At 39.5% G+C, this 22,062-nt stretch overlaps 1 protein-coding gene across 3 annotated transcripts in view; it reads left to right on the top strand.

Moving 5' to 3' along the window:
* Positions 1-22,062, top strand: part of CROCC2 (ciliary rootlet coiled-coil, rootletin family member 2) — a 143,714-nt gene that overhangs the window by 24,959 nt on the left and 96,693 nt on the right. For all 3 annotated transcript variants that reach the window (XM_070753238.1, XM_070753236.1, XM_070753237.1), the window contains exons 7-13: positions 1,228-1,366; positions 4,379-4,485; positions 5,636-5,833; positions 7,351-7,447; positions 7,638-7,727; positions 9,360-9,575; positions 19,504-19,703. In XM_070753238.1, coding sequence (XP_070609339.1) covers positions 1,228-1,366; positions 4,379-4,485; positions 5,636-5,833; positions 7,351-7,447; positions 7,638-7,727; positions 9,360-9,575; positions 19,504-19,703 — 1,047 coding nt within the window. The remainder of the gene's footprint in view (positions 1-1,227; positions 1,367-4,378; positions 4,486-5,635; positions 5,834-7,350; positions 7,448-7,637; positions 7,728-9,359; positions 9,576-19,503; positions 19,704-22,062) is intronic.

Here is a 22,062-nt window from a genome sequence, read left to right as displayed (position 1 = left end):
TTACAATACAAGGCACTGAAAAATGTGACTTACGACCATTTTTCACACTTATGACCATTGCAGCATCCCCATGGTAATACAATCAAAATTCAGACAGTTGGCAACTAGTTCACATTTATGACAATTACAGCACTGGCCAGCTGCTACCAGAACAGCTAATTATGCACAGCTCTAGAACACGAGTGTGGGATCAAGTGCAATTATGCTTCCTGCACCTGTGCAGGTAGCAAAATTGCACACAGGGAAGCAAAAAACCTCACCGAAACATGCCCGCACGCATGTCCCTGTTTGCGATTTTGCTACCTGTACTTGCGCTCGATCCTGTACTCACATTCCAGAGACGCGGAGCTGCATGCAAATAGCCATTCAGGTAGCAGCCCGCCAATGAATTGCAGTGTCCTGGGGTCATGTGAGCATCTTTTATGATCTTCTGATAAGCAAAGTCAATGACGAAGCCAGATTCACTTAATAATCATGTTACTAACGTAACAATTTAAGAACATAAGAACATAAGAAGAGCCATGCTGAATCAGGCCAAAGCCCATCGAGTCCAGCATTCTGTGTCACACAGTGGCCCACCAATTGTACATGGGGATCTTAAGCAGAAAGAGAAGGCAAAACCCTCCCTTTCCCTTGACCCCCAACAAATGGTACTCAAGGGAATCCTGCCTGCCTCAACCAACATAGAGGCAGCACATGGACATCCGTTTCAATAACCACGGATACACTTGAATCTATCTAATCTGCCTTGAAGCTATCCAGGCTGACAGCTGTCACGACCTCTTCTGGAAGTGAATTCCATAAACCAACAATCCTCGGGGTGAAGAAATATTTCCCTTTATTTGTCCTCACTTTCTTACCTATGAGCTTTAGAGAGTGCCCCCTCGTCCTAGTATTGTGTGATAGAGAAAATATTTTTTCTCTATCCACCTTTTCTATCCCACGCATGATTTTATACATTTCGATCAAGCCACCCTTTATTAAACGCCGTCTTTCAAGGCTGAAGAGACCAAGGCATTGCAACCTGGTTTCATAACGGAGGTGCTCTGAATCACATGCAGAATCTCATGCAATCGATCATGCAATGATTCAGTTAACAACTGTAGCACAAAATGAGACAAAACTCATTTAACAAGTGTCTCAGCAACATAAATTCTGGGCTCAATTGTGTTGTAAGTTGAAGATTACCTATAGTATAATTGTACCCTTTGCTTTGTTTTCTTGTAGGAGTGCTACCCTTTCCCAGATGAACACACTACTTCAGGAACAGCTGGGAGAAGTGAAATGCTCAAAACAGAGACTAGCTGGGGAATTAGAGAGGAATGCTACTGATATGCACCGGCTGAGAAGTGAACTAGAACACAAGGTATCTCTTTGGTACAAAGGCAGGAAGTATTACTTGATTTTTTTTTGGTGGGAGGAATGGCCTACTGCACTATGATTAGAGATCTATTAGTTCCATGTTACATTATTGTAATACACCAGGGTAATTTGTTTATACTTTCCTTTGTGCATTTATTTATTTGATGATTTTAATCAATTTAATATTCAAGCTGGGTCAACTGTTCATTAATTCATTTAGTCCCAGGATTCACTCTCCACTTTCCTTATCTTACTGTTGCTGTTAGGGGGAGAAAAACCAAGGCTAAAGGCATATGGAGTTAATTAAACTCAGCCTTTCTGATACCATTACACCCAGGAGACAGTTTTCAATTATAGATGGATATAATATGAACTGTAATATTTATCTAGTTCCATTGTTTTGGAAAATGCTGCAGCTTGTATACACTCTTCTCTACTAATCTCACTAATTGAAGCCTTCTGTACTATGTGCAAAGTAAGCTTTGGAGGTGGGAGTGATTTGGAAAGACTTAAACAGAGGGTTACAAGCATGTTTCTTCCCAATCTAATTCCAATCTGGATTAGGAATTTCTCCTCCACTTTGTTTCAGCTTTAACATGAATTGCATGACTATTAATAGCATAATTATAATTTTACCTGCTTATGTCACCACAATTATTTTGTTTCCCTTTTCATGTGTTTGTCTCTTGTATTCAGTTAAAGTTTGGAATGGTTATAGTTTCAGTTTAGCATGTAATGCAAATCCAGTTTATATTTAGTTAAACTCACTGAACATCGTACTTTTGCTTAGAAAAATGTAGAATAGGCTTTATTCCAACAAATAACTGACTCATCCCTCAGAAAGGTCAAATGAACTCACACATTTATTGGAAATACAAATTTAATAATGCGGTAATATGTGAATTTGGTGAATTCAACAAGTTCATGAATTTCAATAGGTTATTCCAAATCAGTAATTTTACTATGGATTTGTTTTTATATGTATACAACTTTGTTCAACTGTTTAGTGCAATGCTGCACCCATCGTTTTCATAAATTTATGCAACAAAAGCATATATTTCTGAAAAATAAGATGGCAAAGATAGAGAATGCACATAAAGGGAGTAGATAACCAGTTTCACTGATTTAAAAGAAACTATTATTTATATGTTTGCCAGATTAGACTATAGGCAGAGAACAGATGTGGACAATTGTTATTTCTTCAATGAAAGACACTTTCCTACGTTTTGCAGTATGTTGCCTACAAGTACTTTGTCTACTATAAAGAAACTCTGTAGTAAAATACTCAGCTTTTATTACCACTTTTCTATTGGAACATGATGTCTGTTAATGTTTACGTAAGAATTGCATTATTAGAATTATATTTTTTGGCTCTCTGATTATTTGGCATTGGTTCATAAATCTTAGAAGTATCAGATCACAATATGACTTTTTTTATGTGTACATTTTTGGAGAATAAGATCCCTCTTTCTCTTTCCTGCACTAACAAGGTTGATGATAGGATTTGGGGTTTTTACTGTATTCTACCCTAATCTGAGTTCTATGCTTTTAAAAAATAATCTTGGTCACTTTGATTCCATGTTAATTTCTGACATTATTTGGAATAATTTAAGCCAGTCGCAGTGTCCCAAGTCATGTAATTATCTTTGTGACCAGACAAGCAAAGTCAATGGCGAAGTCAGATTCACTTAACAACTTTGTTACTAATCTAACAACTGTGGTGATTCACTTAACAATTATGACAAGAAAGATTGTAAATTGGGCATTGTGCGCCACGCAACCGCTTTGCATGATCACAGTGCCAAAAATCAAGCTTCTGCACATGCACAGAAGCCAAAAAAAGATTATTATTATTATTATTATTATTATTATTATTATTATTATTATTATCATTATTATTATTAATTAGATTTGTATGCCGCCCCTCTCCGAAGACTCGGGGCGGCTAACAACAATGAAAAAACAATGAAAACAAATCTAATATTAAAAATAATCTAAAAAAACCCAATTTAAAGAACCACTCATACATACAAGCAGTCAGTTTGGGGGTGTAGCCAACCAGCGATCACTCCAGCCAGGAGCAACTCACTTTTAGTAGTATTGTAGAAGATTACTTTAAAACTATAATTATTAATATTATAGGTCCATGATGGTGACCCTGTGGCACGCTTGCCACAGGTGGCATGCGGAGCCATATTTGAGAGAACATGAGGCATTGTCCTATGTCAGTTCCAGTGCACTGGCCAGCTGATTTTCAACCTTCAGGAGAGCCAAGTGGAGACCGTTTTCACCGTCCTCAGCTGGCAGGAAAGCCTCCAGAACTTGTGGATGGTGAAAAACTGAGCCAACAGAACTACCAGAACGAACTTCCGGTAGGCCTCTTGGGCCTGTTTTTCACCACCCATAGGCTCTGGATGCTTTCTTGAAGCCTGGGGAGAGTTAAAAATGGCCCAATGGACCTATTGTAACCCCCTAGGTTTCAGTGGGGCTTGCGTGCATGCGCAGAAGGGGCCAGCAGGGGGGAATTGTGCATACATGCACAGGGGGACAGCACTGCAGTATGGGTGTGGGCACACACATGTGCATTATCGCACACCCACACTCCCCTTTTATTTTATTTTATTTTATTGGATTTGTATGCCGCCCCTCTCCGTAGACTCGGGGCAGCTAACAACAGTAGTAAACAGCATATGACAATCCAATATAAACAGTTTAAAACCCCTATTGTAAAAACAACATACATACAGACATACTATGCATAAAATTGTAAAGGCCTAGGGGGAAAGAGTATCTCAATTCCCCCATGCCTGGCGGCAGAGGTGGGTTTTAAGAAGCTTACGAAAGGCAAGGAGGGTGGGAGCAATTCTAATCTCTGGGGGGAGTTGGGGGCACCCGAGCCAAAAAAGGTTCACTATCCCTGGTATAGGTGATCCCTTTAGCTATTATCCATCAATAAAATGTTAAAAGTGATGGAATCTACTCGGTGCCTGTCATGTTTTTTTCATTATTCTTTCAGAGCTATGATTCCTATCTCAGCAATGAACACAGTGGGATTCTTCTGCTATGGCGTCAAGCAGCCACACTCCGTGGGAACTTTGCAGAACTCCGCACAACAGTGGAGAGGTTAGTATTGTCTAAATGTACTGTTGCTGTAAGAATGTTTCTCATTGTTCTGCGGGAAATTACCAGACATAGAAATGGTCTGAAACATCAGATACCACTCTTCTTATGCCTTTGTGCAGAGCCCCATTTTTTTTTAATGGATGTGGTCAAAGTATGTGTGTGTGTGTGTGTGTGTGTGTGTGTGTGTGTGTGTGTGTGTGTGAAAATTAGGAAAATTTCAAGTACGGTAATAATATATTTTCAAATAATAAGATATTTCAAATAATACTTTGTGACCTGATGGTTATCCTCAAATTAGGCATTGGTTACCTTAAATTCAGATTATCCTTAATAATAGTTATGTTCAAATCAAGAAAGTTGACACCACAAAGCCCTGAAAGCTTCATCATCCTTCATTTAAGTAATATAACATATATACAGTGGTATATATGCTACCTAAGAACACCTCTACTTAAGAACTTTTCTAGATAAGAACCGGGTGTTCAAGATTTTTTTGCCTCTTCTCAAGAACCATTTTCTACTTAAGAACCCAAGCTCAGAAAATTTCCTAGGAAATTTGAGAGTGCAACAAAGGCCCGGCTAGTTTCCTGCCATTCCTCCTGGGTTTCTCTCTCTGGCGCAGTATATGGGAGGCAGCCTTGCGCTGGGTGTATGGGAGGTGCATGCTCCTCCTCGCTGTCTCAGAGTCCCTCTTTTTTTTTAAGCCTTACAGGTTTGGATATTTTTGATTCCCCTCATCTCACCTTCTTCCTTCGGCAGTGACTGTCCTCCTCCCCTTCTTCTTCCTCCTCCTCCCACCAAATTCCAAGCTTTTATTTCTTTCCTAATAGGCTTGCATGCATTATTTGCTTTTACATTGATTCCGATGGGAAAAATTGCTTCTACTTACAAACTTTTCTACTTAAGAACCTGGTCACAGAACGAATTAAGTTCTTAAGTAGAGGTACCACTGTATTTGGAAAACGTTATTATAATATATTTTGTTTCTTGGTACATTGCATCCTGTCAGTTTTGCACAAAATAAAATAATAAATCAGCAATTCAAATTATTGACATTCACTGACATACCATTCCTGTACCACCTGGAAATGTTAGGTAATGGTGTATGTAGAATTTTGAGTGAACAAAGATATTGTTCTCTTATTCCCAGGGGACTTGCTGAAGCAGGAACTGACATGGCGAGAGCTTCCCGTCGCCTCCAAACTGCCTGTCTCAATTTGGATTCCAATTTGCGCCTTTCTGAGAATAGCTCCACTTGTTTGCTAGAGAAGCAGCTTCGGGAGAAAGTCCGAGAGATGATTCAGCTACAGAGTTCTTGGGATGGAGAAAAGGCTGTTCTAAACTCCAAGTGAGAAGAATACTGCTTTGTCTTTGATTTCTAGATTTCGCTGGATTATTTAAGGACAAGAATATTTAAAGGGGCTGTTCTGGGATAGACAACCTTTGGGGTCTGGGGACACAGCTGGAATTTTGAGAACACATTACCCTATAAAATGACTGTCTTAGTGAGTATAGTTCGTCATAAAACATCTACTTCCCAGACAATAAATTAGCCCTCCAGGATTCTCTTTCTCATCCCTGTTGAATTTTTATGGGACTCAAGGCAATTGCAAATAAATATATTAGAGGCTGGCACGTTGAAAGTCACATCCTGATTTCTTGACTTTGTTAACAAAAACAACGAAGATTGTAATGACATCTTAAAGAATAACAGACATATTATTGAATACATTTTTTATCATAACCATCATATGCATCTTGCTTCTACATCAAAGCACAGCTGTGTATGCCTGCAAAATTCCCTTTTCAGGACTATATTACATACATCTGATATAGTATAGTTAGATGTATGAAAGTTTATATGATAATAAATGTCTATCTTTAGACATCTAGTTGAGATAGAAGGCCCAATGAGGTCAGAAGAGCCAGTGGTATAAATGAGCATGTACCCTGACCTTGGGGACACAGGAAACTAGACACACGCACATATATGCATGCACTACAACATGGAATGTCCCCAGGAAATAGCATTATCAGCAAGAGCCTTGCAATCTCCGGGTCCCGTCGACCAAACAATGTCGTTTGGCGAGCCCCAGGTGAAGAGCCTTCTCTGTGGTGGCCCCGGCCCTCTGGAACCAACTCCCCCCAGAGATTAGAACGGCCCCCACCCTCCTTGTCTTTCGCAAATTACTTAAGACCCATCTTTGTCGCCAGGCATGGGGGAGTTAAGTTATCCTTTCCCCCTAGGCTATTACAAGTTATGTATGGTATGTTTGTGTGTATGTTTGGTTTTTTATAATAAGGGTTTTTTAGTTGTTTTTATTAATTGGATTGTTCATTTTGTTTTACCACTGTTGTTAGCCGCCCCGAGTCTGCGGAGAGGGGCGGCATACAAATCCAATAAATAATAATAATAATCTCCTATGGTCCTTGTTAATACACGCAATATATAACACAGAAAGTAAAAAGTAAATGTTGGAATGCTGGTTGAAGGATTGAGTTTTTAAGTTTGCACTCCTTAAGAAAGAGGGCAGAAGAGGCAACTGGGTCTATGGAAGATATGGGCTATTTTCACTGCCTCCAATCTGTGGTTCCAGACCTTGCTCCTCTTGAACATTCGTGTCAACAATACAAAGTTTCTTGCTGGATTTGCTTTTTTCTTATCGTTCTGTGGTCTTGGATTACATAGCATATTATGATCTAATCGCTTTCAGCTCTTTTCTCCAGCCTTTTTAAGATGATGTGTGAATTGGAACTTTTGTTTCTTTATAATGATCTCAAAGATATAAATAACGTATCCTTTATGAGTTACTGATTAATCTTCCTGACTAATACATCTTCTGTGTCTGGTTTCTTGACTTACAGGATTACTGAATTGACCACTTTGGGTGATAAGCTTAAGGAACAGAACACAAAGAAAGACAAGACAATCTCTGCCTTAAAAATGGACATTCAGAAATTGGTACAAACCTCCCCCAACCCTAATTTCTGTCATTCTGTCAAACAAAACCCCATATGTTTACAACCACAAGCATTCTCCAAAAGGGCATAATAATCACATTGAGCTACAATGTTAGATTGATTTGCCTATTCATGTTTCTCTGTTTTCCCCCATGTCTATTTATGAGCAACTGCTTGTCTTTGAACACTAGGAAGCCAGTAAAATTGGAGATCTAGAAGAAATGAAGGATCTGAAAGAGGAAACTGAATCTTTGCAACATACTTTAAAAAGCATCACAAAGGTGTGTGAAATATTAAACCATAATGTGTTTTTACATAAAAAGGTCTACCATTTAACTGGATGCATGGTATATATTTTATGAAAAATGTAGAAAACTACATTTTAAAAAATGTAAATGAAGATGCCATTCATTAGATAATTATGTAGAACAAGCCCCACTGAAATTAATGAGAGCTATGAAACAATGTACTGTAGTATTCTGTTGAAGAGGATAAGCATTTGGTGGCTGGTATAACATTTTTGCAGATTGTGCCCTGGTGTAATAGAATTGAGTTATTTGGGCTGGTTCCTAAAAGCCATCTGGTTCCTAAATCTTAAACCAACAAAATTAACAGCAATTATTTTTCATGAGAAAAAAAAGATAGATGTAAACTTTTTACCTAAACATTTCTTTTCATATACGTAAAACTCTCCTGCTTAAATTATGACAAACCCAACTTATTTTCACTATATAGGGGTATGAATCAGAAGGGGGTTCTTCCTGGTTCACACCGGTTCTATGGAACTGGTAGCAAACCGCTGGTGATGTCACTGTGACATCATGGAACCGGTTCAGTTGGAACTGGTCTGTGGATGTCGCCATCTTTTTAAAATTATTTTTGGGGGGAGGGAATTGGGGGGGGGATTCTTTTCTGATTTTTTTTCTTCTGTGCGTGTGCAGAAGCGAAATTTCCAGCACTTTGCATACATTGCCATCTTGTTTATGGCTTTCTTTTTTCTGTGTGTGTGTGGGGAATTTTTGGCACTGCGTATGCACGTCGCCATACAGCTCAGTTATATGGTGTGGGAGGAAGCAAATCAACAGCAAAGTAAGTTAGAACCCACCCCTGATATGGATGTTATTTGACTGACATAAGCTTAAGGAAATGATGTGTTAAATCAACTAGATACCCGTGTACACTTAGTAACAATAGTATTTTTAAATCCCAAATTTGCATGGCCTCAGATTGCATGGGCTATATATCTCCCTTGTATCAGACAAGCTGATATTGAATGAACACAGGCCACTTCTTCCTTTAGAGGATGCCCTTGAAACATACACTATTAAATATCCAATGAGCAGACCCAAACTCACATTGCTCTTTATTTGCAGATAGGTCTCCCATCTTGAGCAATATTCCTTTGCTAGCTATAATAAAATACTCTAGGGCTGAGCTAAATTAAGGAGCCAAACATCTGTCCTCCTGAAGGCGAAGCTAGGAGCTCTAAAGTACTGATCTGAGACCCCAACATGTTGAATAAATGTCAATTAGGAGGCAAATATTTGAAAACAAATAGCCACCTAACTTAGTATAGTTTCATGGGAAGGTTTTGTACCATATGTTATAATTTTACTGCAGCTGTATAAAGCTATAACATAAAGAACAATAATTCAAAAGTACTGAAAAAGTAATGGAATTGTCATCCCAATACACTGACTTAAAATGCGCTACCCTTATTTCTGGTTGTTAAATAAACTTATACATTAGGGCCTGCCTGTTAAATACATTTGTTGTACTTCACAATGCCATCTGAATTTAACTTAAGAGTCACTGGAATCCAACTCTGACATTCTAGGCAGTCCCCATGCACCAGGATCTTTTCAATAACATTCATTTGATTAGGATGTACTTCTTCTCAACTTTCCTTTTAGTTGGCTCTTGCTGAATCAAAGAACATAGGACCTATCTCCAAAGATAATGCCAAAGCTGTACCAGAAGAAGACACAATATGGCACACTTATCCCCTGGGCTTTAGCTCATCTCAGCACCAATGGACAACTCGGTCCCAAATACATTCTCCATCCTGCCAGAATGCAGCAATACAAGCAGTGCAAGCCCTTATCCAAAAGTCACAACAGCATGAGCAGGTTGGCTATACTAGTGCTTTTATTTTATCCATTAAGCTTCTATTTACTTACATATTATCCAGGACTGAGCAACTGGCATACCTAAATGTAATAATAAGATTAAAACATAATTTAACAAATTATGTACTGGGTCATTCTTTGTCAAGCAGACCAGGTATCCACTTGAGTGATTTTTGCAGCCTTATTTGAAAAGAAACCTTCACAAAAACAACATACATGATAGGAAAAATGTGCTCTTTCTAATGAAGTAAAACTGAAGATGATTGAAGGTGAGAAAACAGAGAGCTCTATTTCATCACCTTTAATCATCTTCATTAAAAAGAGCAAGTTTTTTTCTATCGCTCTTTGTTTTCTCACCTTCAATCATCTTCATGTTTTCTCTATCATATATGTTGTTTTTGTGATCATTTCTTTTCAAATAAGCCTTCAATTTCATCTGGTCCACTTGACAAAGAATGACCCTACTATATAATCAATTAGAATAGAATAGAATAGAATAGAATAGAATTTTTATTGGCCAAGTGTGATTGGACACACAAGGAATTTGTCTTGGGGCATATGCTCTCAACGTACATAAAATAAAGTATACATTTGTCAAGAATCATGTGGTACAACACTTAATTATTGTCATAGGGGTCAAATAAGCAATGAAGAAGCAATATTAATAAAAATCTTAGGATATACGCAACAAGTTACAGTCATACAGTCAACAGGGGAGGAAATGGGTGATAGGAATTACTTCATGCACTAAGAAATAAGCTATGATCCAGTAACCAACTTTCCTCCTCCATATCAGTTTTCAAATATTCATAAAGTCAAATTTTCATTCATTTCAAAAAGCTAGGAAAAGTGGATCCCATCTGACCTCTAGGGCAGTGTTACTCTGGAGAAGCGAGACAGACATTCCAGCCCTTGTACCCTGTGAGTTACAGACCCTAGGGATATAGGTTCAGATATGATCAAGTTTAATGATATTTATATAATTCCTATATATTTCAAGTAATATTTATTTATTTAATTTATTTATTTATTCATTTGTCCAATACACAAATACATAGGAAGAAAAATAGACATGTAGTAATATATATATATAAGGGTAAAAGTGAACTTAGAGGAGAGGATATATGAAAGAAAGAGAATATATATGATAAGTGAGAGAAAGGAAAGACAATTGGACAGGGGACGAAAGGCACACCAGTGCACTTATGTACGCCCCTTACTGGCCTCTTAGGAACCTGGAGAGGTCAATCGTGGAGAGTCTAAGGGAGAAATGTTGGGGGTTAGGGGTTGACACAATTGAGTCCGGTAATGAGTTTCACGCTTCGATAACTCGATTGTTGAAATCATATTTTTTACATATTTAGATATATTTATTCAGGAGTTGTCCACTTTTATGGAGAATGGGCCAGTTGTGATTTTCCCCAACTATTAAATGCGATTCCTTGTAACATTTGGCTACAAAGGCAGTTAAGACAATTTGGAATCAATCTGAAGTGTTGGCTATAGAGAAAGATGTAAGTGCACTGGAGTAGAAAGACTGTCACTTGGGGAATTCAGAAACACTTATTAATTCCAATATACATTGATTTATAGCATATTGTATTTAGTATTTGGACTAAAATATTTGTCCCAGGATTTAATTCTGTTTTTGTAAAATTGAGAAGTTGGAGAAGATATCTGGAAGTTGTAAGTTTAAGGGAAGTTGTTTGTAATTCTGTGGTCCATATTTCTTCTTTTTTCCCTATAAAAGTCCCTAAGCCTCCATTTTGTTATATATAGCCAAATGGCTGACCCTTTGTGAATAAAGCTAAAATATCCTTTGGAATCAGACATTATCACTTAGAGCAGAAACTTATCTCCTTTTTATAGTAAAATTAAAAACAAAACAAACTGAACAATGTCTAAGTATCACACAGACTCTCACAACAAAAAAGTTGTCAGTATTGTTAACAGGTGTGTATTTTGTCTAGAATCTAGACCAGTGATGGCGAACCTTTTTTCCCTCGGGTGCTGAAAAAGGGTGCACTTGGGCTATCGCACATGCACGAGTGCCCACACCCATAATTCAATGCCTGGGGAGGGCGAAAACACCTTCCCCCATCCCCTGGAGGCTGTTTGGAGGTTGGAAATGGACAGTCTCCCAACTTCTGGTGGGCCCAGTAGGCCGTGTTTCCCCCTCCCCAGGGTCCAAAGGCTTCCCTGGAGCTGGGGGAGAGAAAAAACACCTTCCCCCACCCTCCTGTATGCTCTCTGGAAGCCAAAAACACCCTCACAGAGGCTCTGTGTAAGCCAAAAATCAGCTGGCCGGCACACACATGCACGTTGGAGCTGAGCTAGGGCAATGGAACATGAGGAACAACGGCTGGAAACTGACCAAGGGAGAGAGATCCAACTTAGAAATAATGAAGAACTTCCTTCCTGATGGTCAGAGCTATCAACCAGTGGAACAACCTGCCTGCGGAGATAGATAGATAGATAGATCTTGTTGTGAGCCGCCCCGAGTCTTCGGAGAGGGACGGCATACAAATCTAATAAATAATAATAATAATAATAATAATAATAATAATAATAATAATAACAATAGATAGATAGATAGATAGATGATAGATAGATGATAGATAGATAGATGATAGATAGATGATAGATAGATAGATAGCGAGCAGATATGGCTCCGCGTGCCACCTGTGGCACCCATGCCATAGGTTCGCCATCACTGATCTAGACTCTAACGGGGTCCCAACCCCCAGGTTGAGAACCATTGGTCTAGAGCAGTGTTTCCCAACCTTGGCAACTTGAAGATATTTGGACTTCAACTCCCAGAATTGAAGTCCAGATATCTTTAAGTTGCCATGGTTGGGAAACACTGGTCTATAGAATGGTGTGGGGGAGAGATATTTTGCCCTAGTTTATTTGTAAATTAAACAGATATTAGAAATATTCTATTAGAGTGCAGTGCTCTTTATTTTAATACATTTCGAGTTGTCTGGGTTTATTTTCTGTCAAAAGATAAGGCCCATGATGCTTGTACTTCAATTAACATTCACATTTTAGTGGCTATTGCTATCCACGCATGACCGTTGGCCATCCCAGGTGGATTTTGCGAATGCTGGAAAGATATACTAGATCCACAGCTGCAGATTTATATCTTCAACTCAGCTGTATAACTATAGTGTAAACAGCTGCAAGAGATAATTTCAGGTAGTAAAGCAGTGACCAGAGATCAACGCTGAACTCTTTCTGCACCTACAGCTGTTCTCCCCAGCTGCACTTCTTCCAGGCAGGTGAAACTGAAAAGAAGTCCAAATGGGCTAGGCAGAACACCTTAGGGACAGAAGAAACATCCAGCAGTCTTTACCATCTCTATGTGCAATCTGTTCCCAGATTTAAATTATCCACATTGGCTTCATTACATGCAGAGCTGCTTCCTTTCTGTTTGAACTGTTATGTCCGTTTCAGATAAGTTTCCATTGTGACGTAGAAGTTAGATTAAGTTTTAGAAGATCACAATTCAGATTTTTGGCTGTAAAGTTTCTGGGTAATTTAGCCTGGGTATTGCTCTAAGCACAATGCATAACCTACCAAAGAGATTTGTGGTAAACATTAATAAAAAGAAAACCCAAAAGGATAAAGCTACATATTGAACCCATCAGCAACTAGATGGGAAAGGAAATTTATGAATAATAAATTACCTTGGCATTTTTGCAAACTCTCAATTTTCCTCCTTAGACTTATTCCCAACTCCCATTCACATAGACCCTCTGGAAAACCTCTCACTCATACTTTTTTTGTTGTCATGTGTTTCGTGTATATTGAACCTACTTGAATAATGTCTGTTTCTTTTCATTGTTCTGTATATCTGGGAGAAAGATATAGATCAGTAAACAATCTATGACTCCAATAAGGCAGCATATGGCCACCAATGGCTTTTGGGAGGGGAAGATCTACAGAGGCACTTTTGACTCTGGAGCTAGACTTCAACAATCTCATTACCAAAAATCAAAAGAATAGTGTAGGGAGAAAAATCCAGTCTGATATGTATGTATGTATGTATGTATGTATGTATGTATGTATGTATGTATGTATCTATATCTATCTATCTATCTATCTATCTATCTATCTATCATCTATCTATCTATCTATCTATCTATCTATCTATCTATCTATCTATCTATCTATCTATCTATCTATCTATGTTTTTGTAGATTTTCACGGGTACAGGTATGACGGTCTTGGCATATTCGGGTTTCTTCCCATGTAGGATTTGGAAATTTCTGGCGACGTTTCGATGAGGTCCCACTCGTCATCTTCAGGCTGGTGCTTCTGTCCTTGTTCTAGTGTGTTCGCCCTAGAACAAGGACAGAAGCACCAGCCTGAAGATGACGAGTGGGACCTCGTCGAAATGTCACCAGAAATTTCCAAATCCTACACGGGAAGAAACCCGAATATGCCAAGACCGTCCTGTCTGTCTGTCTGTCTGTCTGTCTGTCTGTCTGTCTGTCTAATCTACCTACCTACCTACCTATCTATCTATCTATCTATCTATCTATCTATCTAATCTACCTCCCTCCCTCCCTCCATCCTTACCTACCTACCTACCTACGTATCTATCTAATCTATCTATCTATCTATCTATCTATCTATCTATCTATCTATCTATCTATCTATCTAATCTATCTAATCTATCTAATCTATCTAATCTATCTATCTATCTATCTATCTATCTATCTATCTATCTATCTATCTATCTATCTAATCTACCTACCTACCTTCTAAAAAATCCAGTCCAGTTCCAATTCAGGGGGGAAAATGGAAGCTGGCTGCAAGGAAACAAGATCTCCGTTTATTTAGTTTTTCAGAACTTCCCTGACAGCAGCATGATTCTGGGCTGACTGACATAATGCTGAATGAGTGGATGGATTTTTATAGGGTTCTGAGGTTTGGTGGTTGAAATGCTTGGGGGGGTTGTGTAATGTAGTGAGTTTTGTATCTTTTAGTATTTCAATGGGAGTGAATTAATCCTATTATGTCTTGAAGCTCATGTCCTATCCTTAGAATTAGTGTTGGGAAATCTGCTGACAGGCTTAGGGTCACTGAAACTTCAACATCCACCCCTGGCCCATAAGTGAATAATGATGGAATGAATGGGAATGATTGTTTTTTTAATATTAGGGGGTTTAGAGTATAACTTATGTTTATATCTTTATTTGTCTTTGTATTGAGATTTTAATTTATTTTAATATTAGATTTCTTTATATTCTATACTTGTTTACTGTGAGTCACCCTGAGTCCCAGGAGAAGGGCAGCATAGAAATGTATGTATGTATGTATGTATGTATGTATGTATGTATGTATGTATGTAACATATTTTGCTAATAATGAAAAGAAAGGGAGACTACTATAGATCTATTTTGGGCTTATTTTCCTTCATCAGGTAGCCACACCCTTAATGGGATTTGAACCTGGGACTCTGCCTTGTAAGGCAGTGGCCTTAGCCTCTAGGCTACAGGTTCATCTCTTGTATCAGGTTGTTCCAGGGAAGGGTTATGTGTGATTTTTTTTTTGTTGAGTCACCCTGGTATATGGAAGGAGCATCACAGCTTTCTTTTTGCCTCTCTGCCCCACCAGGGCCCATATTCCAAGGCAGATAAGGTTTTTATAGCCAACAATTATAATCTATAAGTGTAACATATTTTGCTGGTAATGAAAAGGAAGGGAGACTACTATAGATCTATTTTGGGCTTATTTGCCTTTATCAAGGAGCCACACCCTTACTGGAATGTGAACCTGGGGCTCTGCCTTGTAAGGCAGTGGCCTTAGCCTCTAGGCTACATCTCCTGTATCAGCTTGTACCAGGGAAGGGTTATGTGTGATTTTTTTGTTGTTGAGTCATATAGGTAGGTAGGTAGGTAGGTAGGTAGGTAGAGAGAGAGAGAGAGAGATAGGTAGGTAGATAGATAGAGTGATGCCTTGTCTTACGAACTTAATTGGTTCCGGGACGAGTTTCATAAGGTGAAAAGTTCATAAGACGAAACATTGTTTCCCATAGGAATCAATGTAAAAGCAAATAATGCAGGCAAACCCATTAGGAAAACCCAAACTTTAAGGCTTTAAAAAAAGCGGCGGGGGGGACAAAGTGAAGGCTCACCGAGTGGAGACAGACAGCAAGGAGAAACAAGGAATGGAGGTCCTAACGGCTGCCCCAAATCTCTCCCAAAATTGTCCCTTCAAAACCTTCCTACGTTGCCCCAAGTTGCTCCAAAAATTGCCACTCCAAAAGCTTCCTACCTTGCCCCAAATTGCTCCAAAAACCGCCACTCCAAAAGCTTCCTATCTTGCCCCAAATTGCTTCTAAAATCGCCAAATCCAGCTGCTCCCTATGCCACCCAAATTGAGGTCCTAACGAAGGCAAATGGAATGAAGAAAGGCAGCAAGGAGAAACGAGGCATTTTGAAAAGAGAGGTGAGTTTGGAAGACTTTGGAAGTGATTTGGGGTGGCTTAGGAAGCTTTTGGGGGAGCGATTTTGGGGGCAATTTGGAGCGGTTTAGGAAGCTTTTGGAGTGGCAAATTTTGGAGCAATTTGGGGCAAGATAGGAAGTTTTTGAAGGGGTGATTTTTGGAGCAATTTGGGGCAAGATAGGAAGTTTTTGGAGTGTTGAGTTTTGGAGCAATTTGGGGCAAGATCGGAAGCTTTTGGGGGAGCGATTTTGGGGGCAATTTGGAGCAGTGTAGGAAGCTTTTGGAAGGATGATTTAAGCAGCGAGAGCAAAGGAAGCGGCAGGCTAGGGGGGATTTTGGCAGCAGGATGGGGCAGCTGTGGGGAGCAAAGGAAGCAGAGGGCTAGATGGGAAAGTGGCAGGGAAATGGGGCAGCTGCAGCATTCCCCGCCTCAGGTGCAAGCAAAAGGGTGTGGGGAATTCCCATGCAAGCAAATGGGAAATCCCGGCGGTGACAGTCACAAGGCAGGGGAATCCCTTCGGCAGTCAGAGAGCGCAGGCGCAGTAAGAGAGCCCATGGACCCGGACACAGGTTCGTAAGACGGAAAGGGTTTTTAAGACAAGGCAAAGGAATCTTAAACCCCGGGTTCGTATCTCAAAAAGTTTCAATGATGAGGGGTTTGTAAGACGAGGTATCCCTGTAGATAGATAGATTTCTTAGTCCCATCTCTTGTTTGTGGCTGAAGATATTTTTTGTCTGGATAGGCTCAGTTTTTCTGAATGGATACCAAATCTCCATTCCAAAAAACCCAGTCTCTTCTACTTGATGCTGTTTTCCTATGGTAGAAAGACTGGGGCTGCTTTCTGCCTTTAAGAACATATTTCTCCATTTCTCCTTTGGTGAAATATTTTCTCCTGCCCCATTTTAATATTAAGGACAAAAGTATTTTAATCTGAGGAGTGAGTGGATAATACAATAGTTTCCCCACAATTTGTGGGAGGGAACATACACAAAGTATAAACAAGCTGGAAGATGCCAACCCATTTTCTATCATTGTTGCATCCTCAGCACCCCTCTTTGAAATTATAAGTTCCCAAAAGATTATCCATTCCATTCCAGATAAATGCTATTTTATAAAACTTGTCACCTCTTTATTAATAGAGAGAGCGAGAGCAGTCATGGGCTTACCTAGGTATGCCCATGTTTCACCAACACTCCGCAGTCTGCATTGGTTGCCGATCAACTTCCGGTCACAATTCAAAGTGTTGGTTATGACCTTTAAAGCCCTTCATGGCACTGGACCAGAATATCTCTGAGACCGCCTGCTGCCGCACGAATCCCAGCGACCGATTAGGTCCCACAGAGTGGGCCTTCTCCGGATCCCGTCAACTAAACAATGGCGGGCCCCAGGGCCTCTGTTGGCGGGCCCCAGGGGAAGAGCCTTCTCTGTGGCGGCCCCGGCCCTCTGGAACCAACTCCCCCCGGAGATTAGAACTGCCCCTACTCTCCTTGCCTTTCGTAAGCTCCTTAAAACCCACCTTTGTCGTCAGGCATGGGGGAACTGAGACATCTCCTCCGGGCATATACAATTTATGAATGGCATGTTTGTATGTATGTGTATTTAGAAAATGGGGTTTTTAAATGTTTTTAAGCAGTAATTTAGATTTGTTGTAAATTGTTTTCACTTTGTTGTGAGCCGCCCCGAGTCTGCGGAGAGGGGCGGCATACAAATCTAAATAAATAAATAAATAAAATAAATGTATTCTCACCCACTTCCTTCGCTATGTTTCAGTGTAATGCAAAGTTCCTAAGAGAGGAAATGTATCTCTAAAGTCTAGTTTTACCAGTAGAATTATTCCTCAATCTTACTCCTTCATGTTGTGGTTAGCTCTGGCCCAGCTCCTGCCCCAAGGACTGTGGATGTGGGGGAGACATCCACATGCTGCAGGCCTGTTTTGCCCCTGGTGGAATATGCTGATGAAGGCGCCTCTGACCAAGAAGACATGAGTGACAGGGAGGAGGAGAGTCTGGCAGACAGCTCAGAAGGAGATCAATTATCTAGCTCCTCCTTGGATTCAGAACAAGAGTTAATGATACAGCCAGGCATACGGAGAGCGATGCATAGGCAACAACATCTGAGAGATTATTATCAAAGAAAATGAGGCCACCTGTGGTTGGGTGGGGCTGTGGTAATTAGTGAGGCTGCTATAAATAGCAGCCTGTGGGTTTGGCCATTGTGGAGGATTATCTGATCGTTGTGTTTCGTGCCTGCTTTACTGACTTTGACTTTTTGTGTGCTGATTTTCCCCCGCTTTGAAACTAAACCAGAGCAAAGTGTGTTTCACTTTGTGAAAGAAGAAGGACTGTGAATTGCCTCACAGCTGCAAGCTAAGTATCACAGAACTGATAAGGGACTTGTACAAATTACCTGTTTGTTTGGAGATGAGTGCTCTTTGCTATACCAAAAGAGTGCTTAGTTTAAGTGAATTTTCATGATAAAGAACATTGTTTTGAATTTTCAAACGTGTGTGTGTGTCTGAAATTTGTATCTGTGAATTTTCGGGAGGAGTCTGCCAGAGAGCCCAACAGAACACTTCATATAATTGATGCTAAAGAAAGAAAGAGGATAAAATCTATTCCTCTCCCATCCCTTTATTTACATGGCAAAGAAATAGCCGTTATAACTCCTTTGACAGCTATTATTATCTAGCACATTGTCAGTGGGGGAAGATATAGCTTATCAGAAAGACCAAGGGACCGATTTTGAGGCTTAAGTTTTGGTACTCGTTTTCAAGGTTTCTTTTAGAACCCCCCTCTCTCACACACACCCATTGCTTTAAGAATTTGGCTCATTAGGATGGACTGGGATATTGATTGGAGCACTTGGTTTATCTGTTTAATGTTTTTATTTATTTATTTATTCTTTGTCCAATATACAATACATATCAAGGAGAATAGACATTAAGTAATATATATAATGATAGAAAGTAAGAAAGAAGAGAGATTGGAGGAAAGGAGAGAAAATGTATGATATATGAGATAAGGAAAGAAGATTGGACAGGGGACGATAGGCACATCATTGCACTTATGTACGCCCCTTACTGGCCTCTTAGGAACTTGGAGAGGTCAATCGTGGAGAGTCTTAGGGAGAAATGTTTGGGGCTGGGGGCTGACACCACTGAGTCTGGCAATGAATTCCACGCTTCGACAACTCGATTGTTAAAGTCATATTTTTTACAGTCAAGTTTGGAGCGGTTGATGTTAAGTTTGAATCTGTTGCGTGCTCTTGTGTTGTTGCTGTTGAAGCTGAAGTAGTCATTGACCGGAAGGACGTTGCAGCATATGATCTTGTGGGCAATACTTAAATCGTGTTTTAGGCGTTGCAGTTCTAAGCTTTCAAGATCCAGGATAGTTAGTCTATTTTCTCTCCCCTCATGTATGCTTTGTGGCATTTGATGTGAAAAGAACTTCCTGTTTGATCTCTATGAACAGGAATCGCATGTGCAGTTGGAATCCTGCAGAGATATCCTGGGATCTGTCAAGAAGCAGCTTGCCGACTGCCAGCAGGAAATGAAGGCAGCTGATCAACAGCTGCAGGAACAGAAGCAGGAATGTGAAGAGCTGACAAGGGCCCTGGAGGACTGCAGGCAGAAAGCGCAACATTGGAAATCCTCAGTGGAAATTCTAGAAAGGTGAAGGTGGTGGGGGGGAAAAAACAAATAACCCTGGCTTATTGCTGTAATGATCTCAAGGGGCACGGCTTTGACTCAGTTCTTCTGGAAGTTGCACCAGTTGTGGCCTCAGAAGATGCATCATAGAGCTTTTTCAGCGATTTGTCACTTACAAAAACTCTTCTCGTTATGCAGATTCCCATAACTTCTGGGGAAGGACTTTGGCATAGTAACAGAGTGTCTATTTTCACACAGAAAATTCCAAATTAGCATTTGCAAACAGGACTGGAAAACTCTCTGCTGGAGAGTTGTTGCCAATCATTAAGTATAAACAATAGTGTACTAAATCAGAATGAGGCACAATGCTACTCCATGAGAATGTGGGGGTTTTTTTTTTGCAACTTTCAACTCTGATTTCATTGCCAAAATCCATGATAAGCTGTCAAGCAACAATCTTTTTGATGAGTTGAATGCCAGTACAGTGTTCCCTCGATTTTCACGGGTTCGAACTTCGCGAATAGCCTATACCACGGTTTTTCAAAAAGTATTAATTAAAAATACTTTGCGGGTTTTTTTTCCTATACCACGGTTTTTCCCACCCAATGACGTCATATGTCATCGCCAAACTAATAATTTTTGCCAATAAATAAACCAAAAAAATGATTATTGTTAATAAATAATTATGTTTATAAATATCAGGATCACTAAGTGTCTTATTCAATAGTGAGTACCAGTAATAATGGTGAGTAAATGGTTGTTAAGGGAATGGGAAATGGTAATTTAGGGGTTTAAAGTGTTAAAGGATGGCTTGTGATACTGTCCATAGACAAACATGGTGTATTTACTTCCGCATCTCTACTTCGCGGAAAGTCAACTTTCGTGGGCGGTCTCGGAACGCATCCCCCGCGGAAATCAAGGGAACACTGTATATGTATTTCTTCTTTTGCAAAGTAAAAGGTATGATAATTTTTTTTAGGTAAAGAAATCTCCAGTTGTGAAGGGAAAGGTCAAAAATATTGGTATTTCCCTCCTGATAACAGCTTCACATCAATTTTATGTCCCTGGTTTTTTGACCCAGTATAAAGTAGCTCGTTATGTTTGTGCAGAGTATAATTTTAATTATTGAGTTGGGTACTTACTCTTGGGAGGGTAAAGAAAACTGCACTATCGATTTTTCCACGATATTAACATGGAAGGTTCTTGTGTTCTGATGATATGATTTCACTCTTTAGCACTACATTTTGTTGTGATCATCAGCCAAAGATGTGAACAGCGATGATTAAAGTGATGATTAAATGCTGGCTTTGAGAATAACATACATCAGCATTTGTTGTTGCCAGAGGTTATCAAATATCTCTGCACACTAACTCAGCAATATTATAGTGGTATTATATAGCTTCGATGTTTATAAAAGCATATGTATAAAATTAATTTGTTCAGAGAAACTAATTTGGCAAGAAAAGGTATCCAGTAACATATAAAGAGGATATTTACAGATCCTCTAAATGCAGGCATAGTGGACAAATGCAATTTCCATGCAAATGCATTAACTTGCCACATCAAGCTGCCATCATATGACATTTCATGACATTTTCCCATTCATGGAGCAGAGATGGGTGTGGTCGGCGTGGGTGTGGACATCCGGCCCATGGGTCGCCAGTTTGACAGCCCTGTCTTTGCTTGTGTCAGTCTATTGTAAAAGAATGTGTGGACTCTCAGAATGCTGTACAGTGTTCCCTCGATTTTCACGGGTTTGAACTTCGCGAAAAGTCTATGCAACAGTTTTTCAAAAATATTAATTAAAAAATACTTTGCAGTTTTTTTCCCTATACCACGGTTTTTCCCGTCCGATGACGTCATATGTCATCGCTAAATTTTTGTCCACCTTTAATAAATATTTTTTAAAATAAACTTTAATAAATAAACATGGTGAGTAATAATCTAAATTGTTGCTAAGGGAATGGGAAATTTTAATTTAGGGGTTTAAAGTGTTAAGGAATGGCTTTTGATACTGTTCATATCCAAAAATAGTGTATTTACTTCCACATCTCTACTTCGTGGAAATTCGACTTTTGCGGGTGGTCTCGGAACGCATCCCCCCATGAAAATCGAGGGAACACTGTATATTATTATTATTATTATTATTATTATTATTATTATTATTATTATTATTTATTGGATTTGTATGCCGCCCCTCTCTGCAGACTCGGGGCGGCTAACAACAGTGGTAAAACAGCATGAACAATCCAATTAATAAAAACAACTAAAAAACCCTTATTATAAAAAACCAAACATACACACAAACATACCATGCATAACTTGTAATAGCCTAGGGGGAAAGGATAACTTAACTCTCCCATGCCTGGCGACAAAGGTGGGT

This window comes from Erythrolamprus reginae, chromosome 5, assembly GCF_031021105.1.
Source record: "Erythrolamprus reginae isolate rEryReg1 chromosome 5, rEryReg1.hap1, whole genome shotgun sequence".
Lineage (NCBI taxonomy): Eukaryota > Metazoa > Chordata > Lepidosauria > Squamata > Dipsadidae > Erythrolamprus > Erythrolamprus reginae.
Note: the sequence above shows the minus strand (reverse complement) of the source record. Positions and strands in the feature narration are given on the sequence as shown.